Genomic DNA, 26,064 nt, shown 5'->3' with positions numbered 1-26,064 from the left:
GAAAAAAAAACTGCATCAATGCAGCATGGTCAAGTCTAGTCACTGTATACTGGCTGTATACAGACATCAGTGCAGCATAGGGATATAACAATATTGTCATTATTGTAATATTGCAATAACAAAAACATATTCTCAATATTATCATGGGCCTGTGACAGAAATTGTATTGTTTTGTTTGAACAGCAGTGGAGTGGAGTGATGAGAGTGAAACCTTTACTTTGTAGCGATTCTCTCGCTGATAGCTTGGCTTCTCCTACCACTGCTATGCCGATGACACCCAGCTAATCCTCTCATTCCCCCCCTCTGATACCCAGGTGGAGACACGCATTGCTGCTTGTCTGGCTGACATCTCGGAGTGGATGTCGACAAACCACCTGAAGCTCAACCTGGACAAGACCGAGCTGATGTTCCTCCCGGGGAAGGGCTGTCCGCACCGAGACATGGCCATCACCATTGATAATGCTGTGGTGACCTCAACTCGGACTGCGAAGAATCTGGGTGTGACCCTGGACGATCAACTGACGTTCTCGGCAAACATCGCATCAGTGACGAGGTCCTGCAGATTCCTGCTCTACAACATCAGGAGGATTCGCCCCTTCCTCACAGAGAAGGCAGCCCAGGTGCTCATCCAGGCTCTCGTCATCTCCCGCCTGGACTACTGCAACTCCCTCCTTGCTGGTGCTCCGGCATCTGCCATCAAACCTCTGGAGCTTGTTCAGAACGCTGCGGCTCGCCTGGTGTTCAACCGCCCCAAGTTCTCCCACACAACCATCCTTCTCCGCTCTCTACACTGGCTCCCCGTAGCGGCTCGCATCCAGTTCAAAACCCTGGTGCTAGCCTATAGGGCAGTGAAAGGAACAGCTCCTTCCTACCTCCGGGCTATGGTCGATGCCTACACCCCTGCCCGACCACTTCGGTCTGCCACCTCGGGGCGACTGATTGCCTCGTCACTCAAGGGTCCTTCTGGCCGATCCACACGGTCACGACTCTTTTCTGTTCTGGCCCCACAGTGGTGGAATGAACTTCCCACTGATGTTAGGACAGCAGAGTCACTGCCCATATTTCGCCGCAGGCTGAAAACTCACCTCTTCAGGAAACACTACCCTTCCTCTCTGCCTGACCTACTTGTTGTTAACTAGTTGTACGAACGCTTGTTTTCTATTGCTGTATTGTTTATTGGATTGTTTATTGGATCTTGTTTAGTCGATACACTTATTTGTTTTAGCTCATGCTCATTTGATTTAGCTATTTTGTCTCATCTGTTTAAGGAAATAGGTAGCTGATATATTGCACTTTTACCTTAGCGCTAGGTATACTCTTGGTTGCTTGTTTTTGCAGAAAATGCACTAAAGACTTCTGGTGATTAGTAGTTTTCGTTCCCTACCTATGTTGAATACACTTATTGTAAGTCGCTTTGGATAAAAGCGTCTGCTAAATGACTGTAATGTAATGTAATGTAGCTTGGCTATTTTGCTAAACGTCTAACATGTTGTTGTTGGCTGGGCAACGTCATTTGCTATTTATCTTAGCAGCTAACTTAGCTTTAGTCAAACAGTGCTGCAAGCAAGAGACTCATAAAGTGGCACAAAGCCTCAGGAACCATAGCATCCCTATTCTGAGCATGGGGTCGAGCTTAGCTACTTTATTTAGTTTCGTTTCATACTAGATGTTTTCATTCAATCTCTAATGGCCGACCCAAGTGCGAGGGAAAACTCAGTCTTCTCTGTGAAACGAACATGGAAACAGACTGTACTTGTGATGCACAAAGATCGCCCATACATCCATGTTATTATTGAATCACAATGACAATTGCGTTGGCCAAATGCAGCTCAATCATTATGCGACATGAATGTGATCCGCAGGCAGCCACAATTCTCAGAGGAAATAATGTACTTTTAATCCACTATTATATGAAAACTTTAGTTACTAGTTAATCTGTGGATTTTGATTATCATTACATAACATACATTAACCACTTATGCCCTATGCATTTAGGCTATTTGAAAATAGCCGATCTACATAATGCATGATTCTTTTAAATACATTTTGAACTTGGGAAATGGGATATTCTGCACAATGAGTACTTTTACTTACGTACTTTAAGTATATTTATTAGCCAATACTTTCATACTTTTACACAAGTGAATTTTAATTCCGGACTTTTACTTGTAATTTCTACATTGCAGTATTAATACTTTTACTCAAGTAAAACATTTGACTACTTTTACTGTTTTACTCTTACTGAAATCTTGTTTATCCATCACTACCCACATGTGGGAGACATTATAAGCTATATGAAATGTTTATAGGGACCATAGCTTATGACCGTACATTCAGGGAAGAATAATGTATTATTTTTTCTAATCCTCAGGGATATGACAATGCAGTACGCAACTACATGGCCTATTTGAACACACAGGTCCACAACAGACCAGCTGTTCAGCCTGTGGTGCAGTCATATAGACCTCCTACTACCAGTCCTCCCACCGGGCAGCAGCCAAGTATCCCGCCAGAACTGCAGAAAGATTTACGTAATACTACTTTCTTTTTTGGTATCCAAGGTTTCCCAAGGAGTTTACTGGGGAAAGGGGTGTGTTAATTTTGGGCATCACTTCCTCATTCAATTCATTTGAGGGATCAAATCAATCAACAATAATGTGGGAACATTAACACATGAAATCAAGGGTCATATTAGTCTGTCTACAGTACTTCCCCTACAAGAGTATTTCCCTACAAGAGTTTCAGGCTTCACAGCCAGTGTTGCCATTTCTGCTTATTATAAACGACTTTTGGCTTGTTTTTCTGTAAAGCTCCTTGTACATTTTTTTTATTTAAAGTTGCTTTATTTTTTATTTTTTTCTAAAGTGTAGTTGCTTATTTGGGCTTGCTACCTAATGTTGTTTAAACCACTTGGTTCCCACATTATTTCATGTACCTCATGCGTTGCAAGTACCTCACAACCCACACCCCCAAATTTCGGATGGTCCATCTAATCAAGTGGAATGTTCTGTAGTGTGTCAAAGTGGGAGATGAGAGGCTGCCAGTGTTTATATGTTTTTGGAAGGAGATGTTGTAGGTAATGTAGGTAAGGATCACTCAAATTAATTGAATGAGTGTCAACATGAAGCAATGCCCAAAATTCACGCAATGGCTCATGGGACACTGGAAACCTGTGGATAGAGTAGCCTATATTAATGTAACTGGTTGGGTTACAGATGTTTTTGTTCTTGGGATAAAGGTTTGGGCAGGGGGCAACATTCTATGCATTTACCATCTTGCATGATCTATAACAACACAGTTGCCATTTTTTTTTGTGCCCTTACATCTACCCCCCCCCAATCCCACATACAACATACAACATTCAAACATGTAACATAAACATACATTTAACTCAAAATAAAAAATAAGAAATAAAGAATAATCAGTTCATATGTATTATGATTTCCCTCGCTAACCCTCCCCATGGTACATATGGAGTGTATACAAAAAAGAAAAGTAGGAATCCATTATTTTCTTCCTTTAGCATACTAACCTAGAGCTTGTCAATGTGTCGATGGCGGTGTTTGTTTTATCTGTCCTGTAACGTCTTTAATTTAGTTATATATTCAATCATAGGGCTCCAAATCTGATCAAATTTTCCCGGTGATCCTCTCAGATTAAATTAAATTTTCTCCAAATGTAGGTACATCATGAGGTCTTTAAGCCAAACAGACGCTTTAGGGGCCAGTGGTGATTTCCACTCCAGTAGTATCCTTCTTCTTGCTAATAAAGATATAAAGGCAAGATTCTGCTTCATAGGCCTACCCCTTCCAATATGATGATGATCTGGACAAATTCCAAACAACGCCATCTCTGCACCTGGTGACAGCTCTATGTTCCAAGCTTCAGCAAGATGTTTGAAAATGGCAGTCCAGTAGCCTTGTAGGCGGGGACAAGACCAAAACATGTGTGTCATATTTGCTGGGGACATATGGCATCTATTACAGGAATCTGTGATACTTGGGTATATTTTAGAAAGTTTAAGATTAGTAAAATAAATACGGTGCACCACTTTAAATTGTATTAGGTTCAGCCTAGCACATGATGTACTGTCATTCACTCTCATTAGGGCCTCCTCCCACAGTTCATCATCTATAACCCTGCCCAGTTCCTGTTCCCAATCTGTTTTAATTTTGTCCAAAGAAATTACTGTATGACTGGAAATTGAGGTGTAAACCTTTGAAATTAAACCTTTCCCCATCATGGAGATGTCCAAAACTGTGTCAATTAAAGAATTGGGGATAGCATTTGGAAAGGAGGAGTTATTATTTTTCACAAAGTTTCGAACCTGGAAATATGAATTTGGGAGGTTAAACTTTTCACACAGTTCGCTGAAGCAACAGAATAAGTTGTCTATATAAAGATCCCTTAACTTAACAAGGCCTGCTCTCTGCCACAAAGAAAAGGCTGCATCATTCTTGGGTGGGGAGAAAAGGTGGTTGTTCAGAATAGGACTATGGTTAGACATTCCTCTGAGTCCAAGGGCAACTCTGAATTGAGACCAGATTCTTAAAGTAGAGACCACAATTTGATTAGCTGAGAATGTTTTAGGTTGAATAGGTAATTTAGATGTAAGTAAGGCTAGAAATGAGGTGGTAGGACATGATTTAGCTTCAAGGTCACACCAGGTCAGTGTAGGAGTTAGCTCATCTTTGATCCTGTTTGACAGGAACTGATATGAAACTGACTATGAAAACTTTGGCTTTCCCTTGAAGGAGTATAGGGGTTTCTTGGCGAGATAGACAGATGCTGTTTGACAGGAACTGTTTTGATGATACAGTACTTTCCCCAATGGTGTGTCGTCTTCCTTATGGTAAGTAGTTGGAGGCTTGCCACTCTGGAATCTTTTCCGTGTGGCCTCCTTGGCGAGATAGACAGTCAGCTCATTTTTTATCCTGTTTGACAGGAACTGTTTTGCTGATACTTTCCCCAATGGTGTGTCGTCTTCCACATGGTACTGTAAGTAGTTGGAGGCTTGCCACATTGGAATCTCTTCCATGTGGCCTCCTTCAGTAAAGATGGGAGATTGAAGAACTCTACATTGATCTCCCTAGACTCCTTGGACTTGCTGTCCAGTGTGGCTGTGAAGTGATCACATGATCCATGATGGCTTTCCAATTCCCTGTACCACTGCCATTCCATCCATGAGAATTACCTTCTTAGTTTATAGGGGATAACCATCACTGGTAGTATTTTGTGGTTGCTGATCAGCATTGTCAAAGTCATCAGTAGTCCTCTCCTCTCCTGGTTGGGCAGTTTCTTGAGTATGGTCATGAGCTGATCTTGTCTGTGCATGGCAGGTCACCACTCACTGCGAAGAGGGCACGTACTGTACCTTGGCGGTGAACTTGTGCTGGCCAATAGTTTATTTCAGATTGATCTCTGACCAAACTTCAATTCACACCTGGTCAGCCAGTTTGTGCTGACTATATACCATAGCTAGGTAATAATGCCTGGACATGTAAACATAGACTTAGAGTCTATGGGAGTCTGAGATCATTTCTCTAAGTTGGGAAAGGTGAAAAATACAGTAATTTCCTGATTTATATCGTATTTTTGCATAATTTATGCAAATTATGCCAATGAGGAGAGGTTGCACGACTTCAGAGGAGAGGTCTTCCAGGCAGGGCTGTCCGATTTCTCCAGTATATTTCGCAATTAAATTTTTATTGAGCCTTTGGCACAATGGATTAGACAGAATAATTTGATTAAAGGTATATTAATGCCAGCAGGTGAACAAAAACTGGCCTTGTTCGCGGACAATATTTTGTTGTATCTTTCGAGCCCGACAGAGACCTTGCCTACATTGATGTCTGTGCTGGGTGAATATGGGTCATACTCAGGGTACAAATTAAATGAACAAAAAACACAGGCTCTCTGCATTACAATCCCCCTCAATGTCTTCGCTCTAGGTACAAAATTAGGTGGGATAAACAATCTGTGAAATATCTAGGTATTGTACTACCAACAGATTTATCCAAATTAGAAGAGTTAAATTATTCCTACCAAAGGAAAAAGGGGGATTGGCCCTTCCATGTTTGAGGGAGACAGAGCAGCTCAAATCCGACCACTGATTGGATGGTGTAAGCCGAGTTATAGATCAAGATGGAAGGACATGGAGGGTTCGATGGGGAGGGGTCTACCTATTAACATGATGGTAGGAGACCCATCCTTAGTTAAAACACCTGTCAGACCCTAAAAATGTGATGATAGCAGGTTCATTGAGGGTGTGGAGTGAAATAATAAAAGAGGTATCAGTTGAAGGATAAAATTGGAATTCTCAAATGGTTTGCACATGACTCAGACTTCAGGCCTAGTACATATGACATGAGGTTTAAAGGTTGGATTTGGAATGGCCTTTCTGCATATTGTACACTTTTAAAGCAGGGTAATATTATGACTTTATAAACTTTATAAATAGGAAACTATTAAGAAGAGAATGTACACTGGGAGTAGAGATCATTGAGCTTTTCCAAAATGCGTATGAAGACTCTACTTATCAAAAGATAGTATCAAAACTATATGTGGTTCTTCAAAATTTGAAAGGAGATAATACTCTGAATATTAAAGCAAGATGGGAAACAGAGAGCAACCTTACAATAACTACGGAAGAATGGGACAGGATATGCAAACACCAATGGAAAATGACTAGTTCCCCCACATGGAGAGAATTCAGTTGGAAAAATGTGACTCCAGCGCAGAAAAGAAGATATTCGATGCAGTCTGACTGTTGGAGATCATGTGGGGAGACAATGGCGAACCATTTTCATGTTTTTTGGGGTTGCTCTTCTGTGGTTCCATTTTGGAGAAGTGTCCACAGTGTCCTGGAAGCTGTTATTGGAGTTGTAATTCATTTTGATTTTAAAACCATGTATCTTGCTGATCTAGAAGAACGTCATTGTACAAAGCAGGATCAATACTTGCTAAGGGTATTACTAGTAGCATCCAAAAAGGCCTTAACTAAAAAATGGCTTACAAACGTTATACCAACTATAAATGAATGGATTGATTTAATCTATAGTATATTTATTATGGAGAGAATTACATTCAGCTTTAGAGGTCAAACTGAAGTCTTCATGGACAACTGGTTTAAATGGCCTACTCATGTCTCTACATTAAGACTAGATTTTTATTTGAATTCAGTCATTTTAATTGAATTTCCTTTATTTTCTTTGATTGACCATATTGAATGAGGTGTATGTTGAGTCTGTCCCATTAATGGACTTTTTGTTCACCGGTTTTGAAGATGTGAGTGTATGGGTTATACGTATGCATAGTAGGTGATCAAGTAAGTGACCAAGAGAGACAGTTTCCTCCCCTTATATGTTTGTATCTGTATGTTTTGTATGTTCGGTTTGTTTGTTAGTAATGTGCTAGTCTTTTCTTTTTTGTGTATGTTTGTTTTCATGTTCTGAAAAATTCAATAAAAAATTAATGAAAAAAAAGAAAGAAAATAAGAAAAGAAAGAAAAAGAAAATTAATTCACAAGCTTTCAAAAACAAATTAAACTAGAAAAAGTGCACCTCGGAGCTCAGGTCTCCGCCAGGTCAGAAATTGGCCTCATGGTGGCGCTATAACAGGCCCATACGACCCCAGGAGGAGTCGGCCCTTAATTTGAGAACCTCTGATATAGAGCATGGTACCCTAACTTAACCAGTCCCAAAACAAGACAGGACACATTAACACTGGTACCTCAATAATAGAAAACAAGAAACAACACAGAGGTGCCCTCTGCTGGACACACACACACACACACACACACACACACACACATTTGAAATATTTATTTATGTCCACATAAACAGAAGTACATGTACATGTACAAAGGACATAAACACTGCCAGTGCAGCCAGATAAAGGGAAAACAGCCAGTTAAAAAGTGCATGTAAGGCATACAAAACAAAAGATGGCATACTTGTCGAACACAGAGGACAACAATCATGGGTAATGGAAACAACGCCTCCTCCCAATTGATCGGCTTCCTATAATAGCTGATATTGAGCAGTACCTTGCTAATTGCTTAGCCCTCCTTTTGGAGAGGCCGGCCATTTGAAGGCCCCTCCAACCAACTTGTGCACGTGTCCTAGGACCTAGGACCTAGGCTACCAAAACCAAAAGTTTACATCTGTAGCCTAGCTGAGAGATCGTCTGCTCTAGCTGATGATATTTTAGCACTTTGGTTAGGAAGGCTTCCTCTAAGCTGTAATCAAAAGTACAGCCGACTTCGAGAATGAACAACTCCCTATGGTTTTCATTAACAACAATGACATCAGGGGTGTTAGCTGAAATGTTAGAGAACACAGAATCATCGTTTCACAGGTTAAACTAGCCCTGATACATGGCGGTCATAGTCATGGATGACCTTCAACACAGTGTCTGCACTTTCTCCCCTTTTGGTCCGTACATCTACATAAACGTTCAGATTTCAAATATAAAGTGCTTACCCCATGGCCACGGATGTTACAATTATGTACGGGCCGTCAGAAGTACCCGTATGTTCCGTATTGTACAATAAAAAGCATCTTAATCCGATCGGTGGCTTTTTTCTCCGTATTTCCTCCATATGCTTTCAACTACGTGACCCTATCGGGTGGGAGGTGTATTGCACTCTGATACGTTATAACTATGAGAAAATGGCCACTGATGGGATTACAATGCTTTCTATTGAACAAAACGGAAGATACGGGTACTTCTGAGGGAACGTATATAATTGTATTATCCGTGTCCATGGGGTAAGCACTTATTATTTGAAATCTGAACGTTTATGTAGATGTACGGACCAAAAAGGGAGACAGTGCAAACACTATGTTGAAGTTCATCCATGACGGTCCGTCTGGGATCCATGGCTCGTGCATTAGCGATTTAGCGTCTTAAACACAACGACGTCATGATGTAGTCACTGTTTGAATGCTGCTGTTAGTTTTGTTGTGCTAACATGGCATCCATTGGCTTTAGCCCTGAAACATGACTGTCAGACGAGCGTCATGTGAACCATGGCTACTATTGGCTTGTTTGTTAGTTTAAATCAGTGGTTCTTATAAACCTTTCAGTTTGTTACCTTCACAAAATAATCATATTTGAACTGGGGACCCCACTGAAGAATCATTTTTGAACTGGGGACCCCCCAAAATAATCTTTTTTTGATCTGGGGTGGGGACCCCCCCAAATAATCATATTTGAACTGGGGACCCCCCAAATAATCATATTTGAACTGGGGACCCCCCAAAATAATCTTATTTTGAACTGGGGACCCCCCAAATAATCATATTTGAACTGGGGACCCCCCATAAAAATCATATTTGAACAGGGGACCCCCCACCCTGACAATCACTTGGAATTGTAGGACCTGAGGCATCACATTTAGTTTGACTCAGTTCCACAGAGAAATATTGTGAAAATAGCAGATCTACAAGCTCACAACTGATTGTGATTGAGGGTTTAATGTTTAATGAATACATCTCTCTTTCAAAAATAGCAGATCTGTAGATCTGCTATTTTTGAATAGCCAAAGAGTATACAATATGGTTAAAGTGGTTAAAATGATTGTGACGTTATATTAACACTTTTTTTTGGGTACCCCCTGATACCCTCCCAAGGACCCCTGGGGGTCCCCAGAGTCCGGGGCCCGGACTGAGTAATGTGCACCAAATTGTTCACATTACATAACACACTGGTTCTCAACGTTGGGTCTGCCCAGACCCAACGTTGAGAACCAGTGTGTTATGTAATGTGAACAATTTGCACTTAAAGCTGCACTACGTAACTTTCCTCTACCCCGGATTTGAACCTGGTTTTCTGTGCAAGTCCTGAATGTTATAATAGAGCCTGCCTGCTTGCTCAGGGGATAAATTGAATCTTGACCATCAGGTAGTGGTGGAAAAAGTACTCACATTTTTTAGTAAAAGTAGCAATACCACAATATAAAAATACTCTGTTAGGTCGCGCTCCCTTTGCACTTTTATTTTACCTCTGGGGCAGAATCTGCCCAAATCAGCTTCCATTGGCTTTCATTGAGTTGAGTGATTGACAGCTGACATGACACGCCTGCTTGATTTACTCACCATTGGGGCTAATATATAGAACCTGGCAACTTGGTGTTGCCATGTTGAGAAACAAGCAACTAGCGTTAGCTCGTTCGTCATTAGCGGTAGCCTCTCAGGAACTTTCACTGCATGTTTGACTATCATGAGACTCCACAATGAGTAGTAGTAGAGAAAAAAATAACTTTGCATCGGTTATAATAGACGAATTTCCCTATGACACGCGCTCCCATTATGACAACGGAGGGGGTTGAAAATATGACGACAGGGGAATCTCTGGAAATAAACAATGCCACTGTTTACGTCGGTAGGTGAGTAACGACACATCAAAGATAACACTTAAAATGTCCGGAATTCTCCTTTAAGGTGATCAGGTATTCTCTGTTAAGGTGATCAGGTATTCTCTGTTGATGAGAAAGTCCAAGGCATGCACATGTATCAAAGGAAAAAGACACCCTACAAGCTACACTTGATTAGTTTTTGATTTAATAGACATAATGATTACATGTTAAATGCTTCTCACGGAAACTTCAAGGATAAAATGCCAATGGAACACTGGAACGAGGAAACTTGAGAGACAAAAAAGATATGTACATGATGAGTGATTAATGAAGGGCATGCCATGCCGTGTCACCCTACAAGCTACACTTGATTTGTTTTTGATTTATTAGACATAATGATTACATGTTAAATGCTTCTCACGGAAACTTCAAGGATAAAATGCCAATGGAACACTGGAACGAGGAAACTTGAGAGACAAAAAAGATATGTACATGATGAGTGATTAATGAAGGGCATGCCATGCCGTGTCACAATAGTTTGATTAAGGCACCTAACTTTGATCAGACGTGAGCTAACTTTTAGGTTGGAGGAGATCCTAGGCCTTAAGGAGGCCTTAATTTTCAGGCCCGTTGAGAACTCTTAGACAGACAGACTGTGTGTGTGTGTGGAGGCAGTCAGAATAATAGCATTGGCCAAGGTACAACATATTTTCCCCAATGTACAGTACATGTTCCACGAAAATCACTACGTGATTTGACTGACAAAACTGTGCACCTAGTGAGACAATGGACTGGTCTTAACACGTTTGTTTTCATTCCCTTTTTTCATTTAACTTTGTCATGACTTTTCAGACAGAGCTAAAGTTACCTTAATGCTAATCAATGCATAGCACAGTAACACAGTAATGTGTTACTGTGCTATCTTCACAGCAGCTAATCATATTTTTAAGGACATTAACTGACTTGATAGTTACTATACTATAAAGAAGCCTAGAAGCCTACAAGGAGCTGCAGAATGCAGTCTGTGTGTCATTATGACATGGACCTCAAATTATAATTTATGAGGCTTTTAAGTGATAAATTACCAAGAATTATTATAAGAGGTGAGTAGGCAGTGACCAAGCACTTTTCATACTGTAAATCTTAATACTAACAGGTTGTCTCATCCTTTGAAATGCTAAATGAATGCAGACATGAGTAGTTGACTTCATTTAGCTTAGCTTAAAATTAATTGAATTACTGTATACTACAATGCTTTTAAATGGAATTGTTGAACACCTGGCAGTCTTATTTAATGTATTATTTTGTGAAGAAAACACCCTAGTAACTGTTTGATTACGATATTCACTGTTTCTTCTATTCTCAGATGTTGCAAGCACAGACTAAGGGAGACAGCCACCTCTCCATGGATCATTGCTGAGCAGATTATTACTTATTTTGAAAAGCTAAATTCGATCCCGAATCAGCAGCCAGGGAATTTAGTAAATTCACACACTTTTTTGTGATATGGCGAAATGATCGTACATTTGGGCATTTTTGGAATTATTAATCGTACTGTACATCGTACAGAGGGTAAAATTATATTACAAATACGATAATTATCGTACATCTGGCAACACTGTGGCAGATACTTCTCCAGATGAGGGACAGCTATGTTAAATATCTTAGGTGGAGTCAGAGCAAGGTGCACTCACAAGATGATTGATTTAAGGTTTCAGAGTAACTTAGTTTTATTAACTTTGTGTCCATTTGACATTAAAAACTAATAGTCATAAAATAGGTATATAAAAACAAAAAAACACAAAATACTGTAACATTAACCAAAACAGTTTAATTTGTCTCCTCACATCAAATACCCATGTTGCATACTCTTACAGTACAAATGTATAATCGTGGTGATATTATGTAACATTTTTCAAATTGAATTTGATACATGTAGCTTGAATCAAACTCTGTAATGTGTTATACTGTATTTGTGTTGTACTTTTTACTCTACAATAAATAGCTTTACCAACAAGATCACAATGCGTGAGCTTGTAGATAGGTTGCAATAGTGACCATGTTGACCTTGTTTCCCCAAAATTTGGCTCAAACTTTGGGGGAAATGCATTCTACTGGGCTGCCACCAAAATGTGGAATCCATTATACCAAAAGCCATAACCTAAAAGAATGGCTGACCTTCAAAATACTGTTGGGCTTAGTAGAACACCCTAGGAATGCCTTGGTAGTAGCATCCTCTGTCCCCTGCCCCCACCCCTCCTCTTTTAGTATATACCTTCTGCTGCTACTTGAACTTTTACCGTTATGTATTGTATTGTATGTCCACAATGGAAACAAACCCCATGTGTCTTTTTGTGTTATCCTTTTAGCATAACTTTTGACTGTACTACATTTACTGTCAACAAACTTGTTAATAAAGTATTGAATCAATCATGTTCATTTTATCTAATATCTGTTCCGTTATAGTGTAGGTGATTTTTTTTACATGTCTGAGTGAGGAGGCAGGCACAACAGAGAAGATGGAGGACTGATCTAAAGATGTGGATGTTATGGAGGAAAGAAGGCAGTTATTCTGATGATGGGTTCAACTCTGTCCTTCCTCCACCCTGGAATCTCTTCCGTGTGGCCTCCTTCAGTAAAGATGGGAGATTGTAGAGGTCATACACTACATGGATCTCCCTATACTCTTTGGACTTGCGGTCCAGTGTTGCTGTGAAGTGGTCAGCCTACTGGGCACATGATCCATGATGGCTTTCCAATTCGCTGTACCACTACCATTCCATCCATGAGAGTTGCCTTCTTAGTTTACAGGGGATAACCATCAATGGTAGTATTTTGTGGTTGCTGATCAGCATCGCCAAAGTCATCAGTTAGGTGAAAAGGTGAGAAATGCAGTAATTTCCTGATTTGTATCGTATTTTTGCATCATTTATGAAAAAGATGCTAATGAGGAAAGGTTGCACGACTGCACCATGGTAATAGATTCATTTCTGGACATCACAAACATCTTAGACTCTCGGAATACCTTTCTAAGTTAACCGGTGGCAAGTTGGCAACCCTCCAACTGCTTGCCACGTGGAAGGCTTCATACCATTAGGGGAAAGTTTCAATAAAACAGTTCCTGTCAAACAGGATGGAAGATGAGCTGACTGTCTATCTCGCTAGGAGGCCACACGGAAGAGATCCAGGTTGGAAAGCCCCCAACTACTTACCATGCGGAAGATGACACACCATTGGGGAAAGTATCAGCAAAACAGTTCCTGTCAAACAGCATCAAAGGCATCCATCTTGCCAAGAAAGCCCTCCTGCGCTTGGAAGGGAAAGACAAAGTTTCCATGTCATTTAAAGGCAGGAAATCCACTCAAACTATATGGATGTACACAACCTTCATAGCTCGCACAAGTAGTAGTATGCCTTGCCGAACCATTTGGCCCATAGGGCAGTAGCATGAGTCAGCTTGATGTACAAGTACATCCCCCAGCCATGATGTACAAGTACAAGTAACCCCGACCTCCCAATCTCAGGGCAGACACAAGGCCACTGAGCTGCTAGCTCGCACACAGAGGCTGGATAATCCTGACCTTTACAGACTGGATGCTGTCTGAAGAGGGGCAATACATATCTGGATTGAGTTCACTGACACTGAGGTCTTTTGTCTAGCAACCCGATGGTACCATCAGCAACCTACGTACTTCATGAAGTTGTTTTGTAACACTTACTTTCTAGTCAGATGCATTATTTGAAATCAAAACCTTGGGTTAATAAGCTTAGTCCAATCACCAGGTGTGGCACCAGTACATTGCGGCATAGAGTACATTTCATGCAGGAAGTGGATTTCACACGCAGACTGTACACACAAAATTACAACATAATCAGACTGTAGTTCAAAACATAATGTGTAGTTAGGGAAAGTTAGCCACATTTTTGACCAATCTACAAAATAAATAAGGTGTCAATTTGTTCCAACCCAACTCCCATGGGAAACTTTGCGGGAGCTAATCAAAGTCGGGGTACCCGGAGGGCCTGGGGAAAAAACTGAAAGAATTAAAATTGGTCTGACGTAATTTACGCATCCTACCTGGGTCACGTTTTTTCCCCCCATTCTGAATTCCCATAGACGTCTTTAATATCGCGTCAAATAAGAACTGTGTTCCAAAAATAAACAAATGAACCCTGCGGTTTGACTCTAATGGATATGAAGCATCAACTGACGGTGAGAAAACGCTAATGTTACCGCCAAATTAATACAATTTTCACCAGAAACAGACTGTATCAAATATAAGTGACTGACTATCATAAACGATACAGAGCCTCCTTGACAATATCGCAGAGACAGTTTGTTTATTTTCGGACCACAATTCTCATATGAGACGATTCTAAGATGACCCAATGTTATTCTCCATAGAGAAATTACTTACCTAACCCATGAGATGAGCGAGTGACGTCAGGACTTCTGTTACCCTATAAGTCACTTATTTATCTTTGTATAATAATGAATAAACAACATATACTGTACTTAGGCTCATTAGGGTTGGGTTATAGGGCTAGTTGGGTTAAGACACGTCCACATTGGCTTATTTTTTTATGTTGTTAAAACATTTCCAACGAGTTTGAAGCAGATTTTATTTAATGTTCTATGGTTTAGAGCAGTGGTTCTCAACCTTTTCAGACCGTGACCCCCCAAACATATCATATTTGAACTGGGGACCCCCAGAAATAATCTTATTTGGACTGGGGACCCCCCAAAATAATCATATTTGGACTGGGGACCCCCCAAAATAATCGTATTTGGACTGGGGACCCCCAAAATAATCATATTTGAACTGGGGACCCCCCACCCTGACAAGCACTTGGAATTGTAGGAGTTGAGGCATTACATTTAGTTTGACTCGGTTCCACGGATAAATATTGTGAAAATAGCCGATCTATAAGCTCACAACGCCTCGCATTGCGAGCTTATAGATCAGTTATTTAGCTTCTTTCTTATATTATTTGACAATTTGGCCGATGTTTCACCAGTTTTTATAGTGTAGTTTATTGATTACTTTTGATGCAGTAATGGTCTTTTTACTTCTTCTTTTTTTTGTTTTGTATTAGGTATTAAAAGTCCATAAATTGTCACCCCAAAATCATGTGGGGACCCCCCTGGGGTCCCGACCCACAGGTTGAGAACCGCTGGTTTAGGGGTAGGCTATTCAGATGTGTCCCGCCCCTCCTCCACTGTGATTGGACAGCTGAGGGAAAGTGACAGTGATAAGTACAGTGTTCCACCCAAAGCACTGCACTTCTCTGCATAGAATAGACTGTCTGCCTAGTGTTCATTTCTAAAACTCTGATTTAGTCTTAGTCTTTTGAATAACACACCATCTAGTTTTAGTCCTATTTTAGTCATCTGCAATTAGTCGATTAAATATCAAAATCTTAGTTTTTTTAGTCTTAGTCAACAAAATTAACACTGCAGCAAATTCTGATTTAGGCTTAGTCTAAAGGTCCTTACACACCGGGGCGAATTCTTCATGCGAATAAATACGTTTTTTTTTTAAACCTTATAAAGTCAATGCAAGCGTCCACATCAGTTTCGCGAAGCGTCTTTTAATTATTCGGAACGAGTCCGAATTTTGCGTATATTCGCATATTCGCCGGTGTGTAAGGACCTTTAGTCTTTTGAATAACACATCATTTAGTTTTAGTCATATTTTAGTCATCTGAAATTAGTCGACTAATTATCAAAATCTTAGTTTTTTAGTCTTAGACTTAGTCAACAAAATTAATACTGCTGCAAATGGATCCACCGATATGTTTGAATTGTGCAAACAATTGTGCAAACAATTTACCGTTGCAGAACCCAAATCTGATGCAGGACTTAAAACTGATGCTGGATTCAGTCAAAAATAAATTAAAGACCCTGGAAAAGGGACATTGGTTTAGTATTTTCACTGTCTTTGTCCACATTCTCCTCTTTTTCCTTCTATGCTTTTTTCTCTCTCCTGCGAAAAGTGAGAACAAGCTGCAAGTCCTGAAGAAAGACGGTGAAGGAACAGGAGGCTGTTCAGTGGATCCAGGTAGGAGAGGGACGATTGGCTAATGTTGTTATTACTTCATTTGAGTTTTGATAATGTAATGTACACTTGATCCAATAAATCCATAAGGGAAAGATTAAAGGTGCTGGACTAGGGATACTTTTTGGTTAATAATCAGAACTACTCTTGTAAAAAAATATATATAATAATTATTACACTATTTTAGTTTTTTTAGATCTCACTGCTGGCTTTGACGACGAGGAAGGGATCTCACGCTGTGGAATCTGTCAGACAATCATCAAGGGCGTTTTGGACATCCTGGGGAACGACAGATCAAAGGTGTGTGGTGTGCAGATTGATCTGTCAGTCATAACCTGAAAGCGCAATGCAAATGTTAACTCATTCACTGCCAGGCTTATTTCAAGCTTGTTGATCCATATGCCACAGGCAGGAAAAATGGAAAAAAGTTATTTATTTCTCCGTTTACATTTTAACATTGAAGTGGATGGAGCATTAACTTTTTGAAAATCGTTTTCTCCTAGTTCCCTTGAGATTAAAAAAATATATATATACCCCAAAAAAAATATATATATATTAAAAAAATATTTTGAAAAAATTATATTTTTTTAGGTGACGTCAAAAGACGTCATTGGCACTAATGGCACACTGAAAACGGCCGTCAAAAGACGTCATTTTAACTGATGTGTGATACGAGTGTGCAGCGGTGTTCATTTTGACGCCACATTTTGATTAAGTTTAATAATAATCTTTTGAATAAAATTCCATTTTAGTTTTAGTCATATTTTAGTCATCTGAAATGTTTTAGTGTTAGTCTAGTTTTAGTCGACTAAAATGCATTTTAGTGACGGTGTGAAACGCCTGATTTATACTCAGCTGTGTGCCGAAAATAGCAGATCTACAAGATTGTCTATTTTCGGAGAGTGAAACCTGCACACAACCAAGCATAACATGATTTGTCTTAGTTCCACTGGATCTCTTCTCCACTAGTCCCTCACTGACATTTTAGTGTTTTTCTATTCTAATTTATTGATGCAAATGTCAATATATTTAGTCATAGTTTTAGTCATCATAGCTTAGTTTTTATTTAGTATTTGTCAGTGATAAAAGGTAGTCGACGAAAAGAATTCGTCATAGTTTTAGTTGACAAAATTAACCCTGGTGTGCAGGTTATATTCTTTCTCTTCATGATCATTTCTGACCCAGCACCACAAATAAACGTGTGATGTGTGTAGCTGCCACTGTTGTGTGATAAAATACATTATCTACACAGTTATAGCTATTGGATTGTTTCGATTTCAAACTGAACCTCTCTCTGTCTCTGTCTCACAGGCTGCGATAGAGAGAGCCCTGGGCACGGTGTGCGACAAGTCCTTCAAAAACCCCTTTGCGAGAAAATTCTGTCAATTCTTTGTTAAGAAGTTCACTCAAAAGCTTGTTCAAATAATCGGAGAGAACTCTGATCCCACGTCTATCTGCAAGAAATTGCGGCTCTGCGGCGACAACTCCTTCTGTAAGCACTCGAGCTGATTTCACGGCACCTTAAGTGTTAAAAATGTATTTTGAGGCAACCTCAGTGAACAGGAACTGTTTTGATTATACAATGCATATTTTATCTGTACAATCGAGATAAACACTTGGTATAAATAAATGACTGGATTGTATGGATCAAATATGTAACACTTGACAATAGATACTTCTGAGTTGACCACTCAGAACTATTTATGATTGACTTGACGTTAATGCTGTGCTGATTTCAGCCTACCTTGATGAGCTGTTCATCATGGACATGAGGCTGACTGACCATGAGAATACTGTGGCAGAACTGAAGCAACATATTGGAGGTATATATTCATGTTTTACAAACTTGTTCTGTGTGTGTGTGTGTGTGTGTGTGTGTGTGTGTGTGTGTGTGTGTGTGTGTGTGTGTGTGTGTGTGTGTGTGTGTGTGTGTGTGTGTGTGTATATATATATATATATATATATATATATATATATATATATATATATATATATATATATTATATATAATTTATATATATATATTATATATAATTTATATATGTATATTTCTTCAATAATTAATGCATATTTCTGGAAGAATGCCCATTTGCTTATGTTAAACCTCATATTTACGTATGTACGTATGTATGTATGTATGTATGTATGTATGTATGTACGTACGTACGTGCGTGCGTGCGTGCGTGCGTGCGTGCGTGTGTGTGTGTGTGTGTATGAGGGGTTTGATACGTGAAAGGGGGGTAGCATTGTCTGTACCATTTCAGCCCCATAGACTTCATTAGAAACATTCAAGAAATTAAATCAAATTGTAATTTCAATTATTTTAGATTCCTTTGCTGCCTTCGGCGATGATGAATCTGGTGTCAGCTGTCCCACATGTAAGTTTGTCATCACGGCTGCTTTGAAGGAGCTGGGGAACAATACAGCAAAGGTGAGTTGTTTGCATCTTGATGTATCTGTCATCAGTCGTGTAAAGTAACTAAGTACATGTACTCAAGTACTGTACTTAAGTAAAATGTTGAGGTATTTTTTTTTACTTTACTGGAGTATTTCCAATTTTCTGTACTTTTACTTCTACTCCACTACTGTACATCTCAGAGGAAAATATTGTACTTTTTACTCCACTACAATTATTTGAAAACTTTAGTTACTAGTTACTTTGTAGATTTTGATTATTATTACAAAACATACATAAACCATTTCAGCCCTATATACATTTCAATTTCTACAAGCTCACAATGCGTCGCCATGTGAGGTTGTAGATCTGCTATTTTCTAAATATGTTTATACATTTGAAAACTTGAAAGGGTACATTCTGCATAATACATATGCATTTTGATACCAATACCTTTGTTATTTTACTCAGGTAAATTTATAATTCCAGACTTTTACTTGTAACATAGTATGCTTAAGTAAAACATTTGAGTACTTTTTACACCAATGGCAGACAGTCTGTCTGTCTGTCTGTCATAGCCACGAAAGTGCAATGCAAATGATCACAAAATATTTCCGCAGCGCTGTAGCTTATTACACTGCTTTGAACCGCTCTGTATTTCCAGTGGTGGAAAAAGTACTCAAATGTTTTACTTAAGTAAAAGTATCAATACTGCAATGTAGAAGTACTGTGTTAGGGCGCGCTCCCACCAAGAGTTGGCTGGCCGCTGTTTGCAGAATCTGCCAATGCATTGTCAATGCAAATGCGTTGATTCACGCAAGAGCAGATTTTTCCGCTAGTCGCGCAGACCTTGCGTTTATCTGCTCTCCGCGACTAAGCATAAAACTGCTGGAGGCAGGCGCTGATTTTCTCCCTCTGTCCAATCGGGTGAGTCGAAGGCGGACCGTCTCAAGACTCAGGAAGCAACATGGTGCGGTGCTCAAGGCAGCAGGCACAGGCGGTGCTACGGGGAGGCTCCTGAAAGTGAGTGACAGGCGCGACACTCCCGTTTTTTAGAATCCGCTGGCTGCAAAAAACTGTGGCCGCGCACAACCTGCGTTTAACAGCGGCCAGCCAACTCTTGGTGGGAGCGCGCCCTTACAAGCAAAAGTCTGGAATTCTAAATTTACTTGAGTAAAAGTACAAAAGTATTGGTATCAAAATGTACTTAAAGTACCAAAACTAAAACTACTAAAATGTTTGAAAATAGCAGATCTACAAGCTCACAACGCGTCGCAATGCGACACGTTGTGAGCTTGTAGATCGGCTTTTTTCAAATAGCCTAGGTATAAAATGGGGCTAAATTGGTTAATGTATGTTTTACAACGTAATCATTTATATCTGCAAAGTAACTAGTAACTAAAGTTTTCAAATAATTGTAGTGGAGTAAAAGTACAATATTTGCCCCTGAGGTGTAGTGGAGTAGAAGTGAAAGTACATACATTTGGAAATACTCCAGTAAAGTAAAAATTCCTCAAAACTGTACTTGAGTAAATGTACTTAGTTACTTTACACCACCACTGTATTTCTCACAGGCGGCAATAATCCATGCAGTTGACAGAGCGTGCTTCAAGTTGCCCTCCTACTTTAAAAACATGTGTGAGCGTCTGGTTGAGACTTCCATTGACAAGATGGTTCAGCTAGTGCAACAGGATGCCAGTCCCAAGGCTATCTGCACCGCGCTGGGGTTCTGCAAGGAGGCCAGCACGTAAGTGTGCTCAGGATGCTTTCATGGCACCTTTAAGCCATTCAAATCGGGAACTCATACTGTGTCATTTTAGATTTGAGCTAGAACCATTATTTTATACTTTGGATATTCAAAGCTTGTAGATCTTCTATTTTTGAAAAATCGTGAAAATCTTTGAGTATTATAATTTTTTTAAGCGAACATTTTGAACTAAAATCTTTGCTTCTGGAGGTGCCTGGAACAAAATACTGTACAAATGTTCGCTTTAAAAATATACATATATATTCAAAGATTTGCACAAATGTCCTGCAAAATTGCCAAAGAAATCTTAAAATGACACACTTGTGTTTCTCTTAATGGATAAATTTTTTTGATATGATTTATTTGGTTTCTTTTATTTAGCACAATATAAAAAGATAAAAAATAAAGGGTGTCAGGAGGAGGCAAGAAACCCAGAAGGGCTTCTGGGGGTTTAAAGGAATAGTTCACACAAAACATGACTTATTTTCTATCAATTTCCTATCACACCCCATGAAGCCTTGAATTCATGGAGCTATTTTTTGGTTTTTGTTCCATTCCTAAGCCAATCATTTCTTGACCGGCGGAGACTATTTTTTCTTTCATGCTTTTGTCATGCTATTTTGATGCTATCAAATTATTGTCTCAGGAATTTAACAAAAACTAAAAAATCTCCTTGAATCTCCTTCATGGGGTGAGTAATTGATAGAAAATAAGTCATTTTTTGGGTCCTTTAAGGACTTGTGTTTTAAAACAAGTTGACTGTACAGTATTTACTTTCCTCCTCTCTAGCTGTGATGGAACAGGCTGTGACCGCTGGAGGGACGGCCAGACCAAAAAAACGTAGACGGCACGCCATGGCTGAGTGGCATCGCCATAAACCACTCCCAGTGACATTAACCCTTTAAGACCGGGAACGTATCTGTGTCATTTTTTGATTTCTTTGGCTATTCAAAAATAGCAGATCTACAAGCTCATAGCGCGGCACCGAGTGCCGCGCTATGAGCTTGTAATTTGGCGGCGGTAAGTTGATGCTTCATATCCATATGAATCAAACCGCAGGGTTCATTTGTTCATTTTTGGAACACAGTTGTTATCGTGAACATTTGTGCAAATCTTTGAATATATATATATACATTTTTAACTCAAATATTTGCTTCTGGGGGACAAATACATATAATTTGGTCCTTGACATGAAAAAAGTTTGAGAACCACTGATATTATAGCAACATAAGTTTTATTTAAAAAAAAAAACTGTTATAGGATTTAGAAGACATTTGTAGAATCCCCAAAAGCAAAGATTTGGGTTAAAAATGTAAAAAAAAAATAAGATCTGCTATTTTTGAATAGCCAAAGAAATCAAAAAATGACACAGATGCGTTCCCAGTCTGAATGGGTTAACATCTGTGTTACTGTTCTCCGATGGCAGCCAGGTGTCACTTGAAAGTGACAGGCATATAAACATAGGTGTTTCTATTTTAGTGGTGAAGGGATGGTATAATTAAAGGGTCTTCAACAGAGGGTCCGGGACGCCTAGGGGGTCCTCAGAGATACTGCAGATACTTTTACATTAACCACTTGAACCCTCGCATCCCTATTCTGGCGTGGAACATTAGCCGAAAATGGCAGCTCTACAAGCTGTCAGGGGTGATGAAACTTTGATGATGGAGCGGGTCATGTTTGCATGTTTGGAATCATAACAGCTGAAATCAATAATATATCAGTATTCCGATTTTAACCTGCGGGCCGCATTAAGTGAAGGTGGGGGCCGTATGTGGCCCCCGGGCCGCCAGTTGCCAATGTATGATGTTTGGGGATGAAGGGATGGGGTAGTAATGGACAGAGCTTAAATGTTTTAACGACGACTATTAAGACTGCCAGAGTATTTTCATAAAGTACTCCCCCATTGCCAGCAATTTTCGAGTTTTTTTTATTTTTATATTTTGAAAATGTTCATGAAAATAATTGATCAGACTGTTTTATAAAGACGCAGCACAAATCCGCCACTAGAGAGCAGCACATGACAGCCTGATCAGCTCCTGGGGTCACTGTTACCCTCCTTGAGCGATTAGACAGGGAAAAACATGAAAACGGAAGTGACGTCGTCCCAGATTGTTTTGATCGCCAAAATTACGATGTGATACACGACGGCGATGACTGATCGTCACCCAGACCATAGATTATAGAAGAGAATCTGTCCGTTTGTCTGTCATACCGTGTGAAAAACCGTTTGTTTACCTATTCTTGACGAAAATGACTGGGGGAAAATAATCAAAAACCGGAAACGGAACCCAGGACATGAAACCGGATGCAGATATGGGTGAAGTAAGTGGAACTCGAGAATAACATTGGATTTTAAGCAGCATAGCGCGATCAGAGATTAAACAATGAACGCAAATCCAACGCGTCAAACGCGTGAATGGCGTGGGTGGATTAAGTAGTAATTGATGCGTTTTCGAGTCAATGGCGTTTATAGAGTTAAAACAACGTTTAAAAAAAACAGAAAGAAACCGATGGATCCTGTCACACCAGTACCCCCCAATTCATAGCCTATATGCAAATCTAACGTATTTTCTTTTTGTATGTCTTTATTCACTATGTAGCTCTAGAATAAAGAAATGCATACAGTTATGTCGTCTGTCTGTTGTTGTTGGGTTGTGTGTGATGCAGTGGTGGAAAAAGTGACTCAAATGTCTTACTTAGGTAAAAGTATCAACACTGCAATGTAGAAATAACTCTGTTACAAGTAAAAGTCTGAAATTCAAGATTTACTTGAGTAAAAGTACAAAAGTATTTGGTATCAAAATGCACTTTAAGTACCCATTATGCTAAATCTTTTGAAAATAGCAGATCTACAAGCTTGCGTTGTGAGCTTGTAGATCTGCTATTTTCAAATAGCCAAAGTTTAAATATGGCTGAAGTGGTTAATGTATGTTTTGTATTGTTAATAATCAAAATCTACAAAGTAACTAAGTTTTCAAATAATTGTAGTGGAGTAAAAAGTACAATATTTGCCTCTGAGATGTAGTGGAGTACAAGTAAAAGTACCTCAAAATTGTACTTAAGTACAGTACTTGGGTAAATGTGTTGGTAAATGTACTCAGCTATTTTACACCACTGGTTTAACCCTGCAAGACCCGGATATATTTCTTCTTGCAAAAAAAACGTTTCAACCTTTCAGATGGTGTTGTAGGAGTACTTTGGAGAGGAAAATATAATGTAAAAAAAAAAAAAAAGGTTTCGTAAGGTTTTATTAAAATGTTGTAATTTTACAACATTGGGTCTAACGGGTAGCAGAATTTCCTATAGGACATTTTTACTCACTATCAGAATAACATGGCAAATGTCTATGTACTTCACTAAAACAACTTAAGGGTTCATTTACATGGTTATGGTTTATTATTTGGCCTCAGAACAGTATACATTATGAATAATATTTGGCTTCAGAACAGTACATTATGAATAATAACATCAATAAGCCATATTTTTAAGATTTTATTTTATTTTAGTTGATGTCCACATCACTCTCTCCATTCATTACAATATCCAACACATCCCTTGCAGTGAAGCGAGGCTCTCTCCTTGCTTGTGGCATTCTGAAATCAAAATAAAGACATACCTTTAGTACATTAGTAGCACATCTCACTGCAGGTACATATTTCACAAGTCACACAATTCTGTCTGGCCAACCTATTGTGCTTTGCTTATCCTCTCAAAGTCTAAGCACCATCATCACTGATGGTGCTTAGCCTAACAAAGGGATTGAGGATGGCTGTAAGTGGGCAATCCCCAACACCCATCACATGAACAATGATGAGAGAGTCTTAACTGGGCAAATCCCATATGAACAATTACCATACACTGATTGCTAATCACAAACATTACCAAAATGTTTTGCTAAAACATTATAGGCAATGAAATGTTATAAGTTAATGCAGTATATTTGTAGTATATATCAGTATATATCGAGTACAATTGGTTACAAAATACAAATTGGTGTGTGTGTATATATATATATATATATATATATATATAGTCAGAACAGTCTCATAATGAGTAAATGCACAAGTCCTGCCTGGTTTGTATCCACACATTTCATTTTTGAATGAACAAGTTCTGGTTTGCATGTGTTTTTTTGGTTCAGCACTACAAATGCGATGCTTTGCGTTCGTGTTTCAAGTCCACAGCTTTAAATCCACAGTCTGTGTATTAAAGTCACGTTTGTGTTTTGTGTTTGAAATTCACAGTTTAAAATTCACAGTTTGTATTTTGTGTTTCAAATCCACAGCTTTAAATCCACAGTTTGTGTATTGATTGCCAAGAACGAGTTAACTCGTTTTTACTCGTTTTTAAAATCCATCACTTGATTGCCAAGATCGAGTTAACTCGTTTTTAAGAAAAAAATCATTTAAAAAAAAAATAATTGACCCAAAGGACCAAGGAGATATGATTTGTCGAAGATCTAGACTCCTATCCACTTCCTTGTTAACTTAAAACTTAAAAATTCGGTATCTCAGCTCCTGAGTACTTTCTTTTTTTCAATGTAAAAACCCTGGCATGAAACTACAAAAAATCTGAAATAATTCTGGCAGTCAATGTTAAAGTCACATTTATATTTTGTGTTTGAAATCCACAGTTTAAAATTCACAGTTTGTATTTTAAAGTCACATTCCAGATGCTCTGCTTCACAAATATAATTCTCTATTTATCTCCAAAACACTCAATTTACAAATGCACATTGAATTAACTACAACACAAATCGGTTGGTGTGCATTTACACACTGCTTCTCTGTGGTGGATCTCCTCTGTGTATTCACGAATCTTTTTGAGACTGACCTGACGGTGGGCGTAGACGAACGTCGTCATTGGCTGATAAATCTGTCAATCAAAATCATGATTCTGATTGACAGGTTCATCAGCCAATCAGATGGGTTCACTTTAAGCCAATCTAACTTCTCCTTCCCTTTCAACCCGGAAGTAGGCCTACATGCTTTCTCTCTCTGTTGCCATGTCTGCTTATTATAAGCGACTTTGCCAGTCCAAAACTTTTGTCAGAGATAATTATAAGTTTTAAATCATGTTTTAATTCAACACCCCTTGGAAGGCGGAATGAGGTTTGTAAGCTGAACATGTCATATAGTGCCAAGAGTGTGTGTTTACTTTCAGTTAAAGATATCGTTTTTTACTGCTCTAATGTAACTACTTTAATTCCATGCCATGATGAATGCAATAGATGTATTATGTCTTCCTAAGGCATAGCCTTTGTTTACAAAGGTTAATTTCATGTCTAATGTTGTTTTATTGTCCCAAGATGGCTTTTTTGTACCGTTTAAGAAGTGTGTTATTTGTTTATTGCATGTTCAAGCTTATTTTTGGTCAAATGTTTGTTAAATTACTTTATTTTGTGACACTGTAGACTTGACATTTCATGCACATATTTTGTGTCATATTTTCCTATAGTTTTCACGGTGCTTCAGGAATAAACCAGCATCTGTTTGAAACTCGT

The 26,064-nt window shown here is 39.0% G+C and overlaps 1 protein-coding gene and 1 long non-coding RNA gene across 2 annotated transcripts in view; one reads left to right on the top strand and one right to left on the bottom strand.

Annotated features, from left to right (window-relative positions):
- Window positions 1-15,225, bottom strand: part of LOC308084736 — a 40,247-nt gene extending 25,022 nt beyond the window's left edge. Inside the window, exon 1 of the long non-coding RNA XR_013933112.1 lies at window positions 15,185-15,225. This is a non-coding gene — a long non-coding RNA (uncharacterized lncRNA). The remainder of the gene's footprint in view (window positions 1-15,184) is intronic.
- Window positions 15,226-15,662: 437 nt separating this feature from the next.
- LOC308083763 (prosaposin-like) lies at window positions 15,663-23,185 on the top strand. The gene is made up of 7 exons (XM_080426100.1): window positions 15,663-16,422; window positions 16,607-16,719; window positions 17,731-17,911; window positions 18,159-18,242; window positions 18,747-18,850; window positions 20,389-20,561; window positions 21,351-23,185. Exons 1-7 carry the CDS (start codon window positions 16,143-16,145, stop codon window positions 21,403-21,405), a joined length of 990 nt encoding a protein of 329 aa, XP_080282226.1. The 5' UTR covers window positions 15,663-16,142; the 3' UTR covers window positions 21,406-23,185.
- Window positions 23,186-26,064: the final 2,879 nt, after the last annotated feature.

Source organism: Gymnoscopelus braueri (genome assembly GCF_963280865.1).
Source record: "Gymnoscopelus braueri genome assembly, chromosome: 4".
NCBI classification, from domain to species: domain Eukaryota; kingdom Metazoa; phylum Chordata; class Actinopteri; order Myctophiformes; family Myctophidae; genus Gymnoscopelus; species Gymnoscopelus braueri.
The sequence above is the reverse complement of the archived record's forward strand: the minus strand, read 5'-3'. Positions and strand labels throughout refer to the sequence as shown.

Bases quoted from the DNA above. Each gene is read 5' to 3' on its own strand.
- LOC308083763 (XM_080426100.1), top strand. From the start codon at position 16,143: ATGGATCCACCGATATGTTTGAATTGTGCAAACAATTGTGCAAACAAT. The intron at 16,720-17,730 runs GTGTGTGGTGTG...TCTGTCTCACAG, and splicing joins TGGGGAACGACAGATCAAAG to GCTGCGATAGAGAGAGCCCT. The intron at 18,243-18,746 runs GTATATATTCAT...CAATTATTTTAG, and splicing joins ACTGAAGCAACATATTGGAG to ATTCCTTTGCTGCCTTCGGC.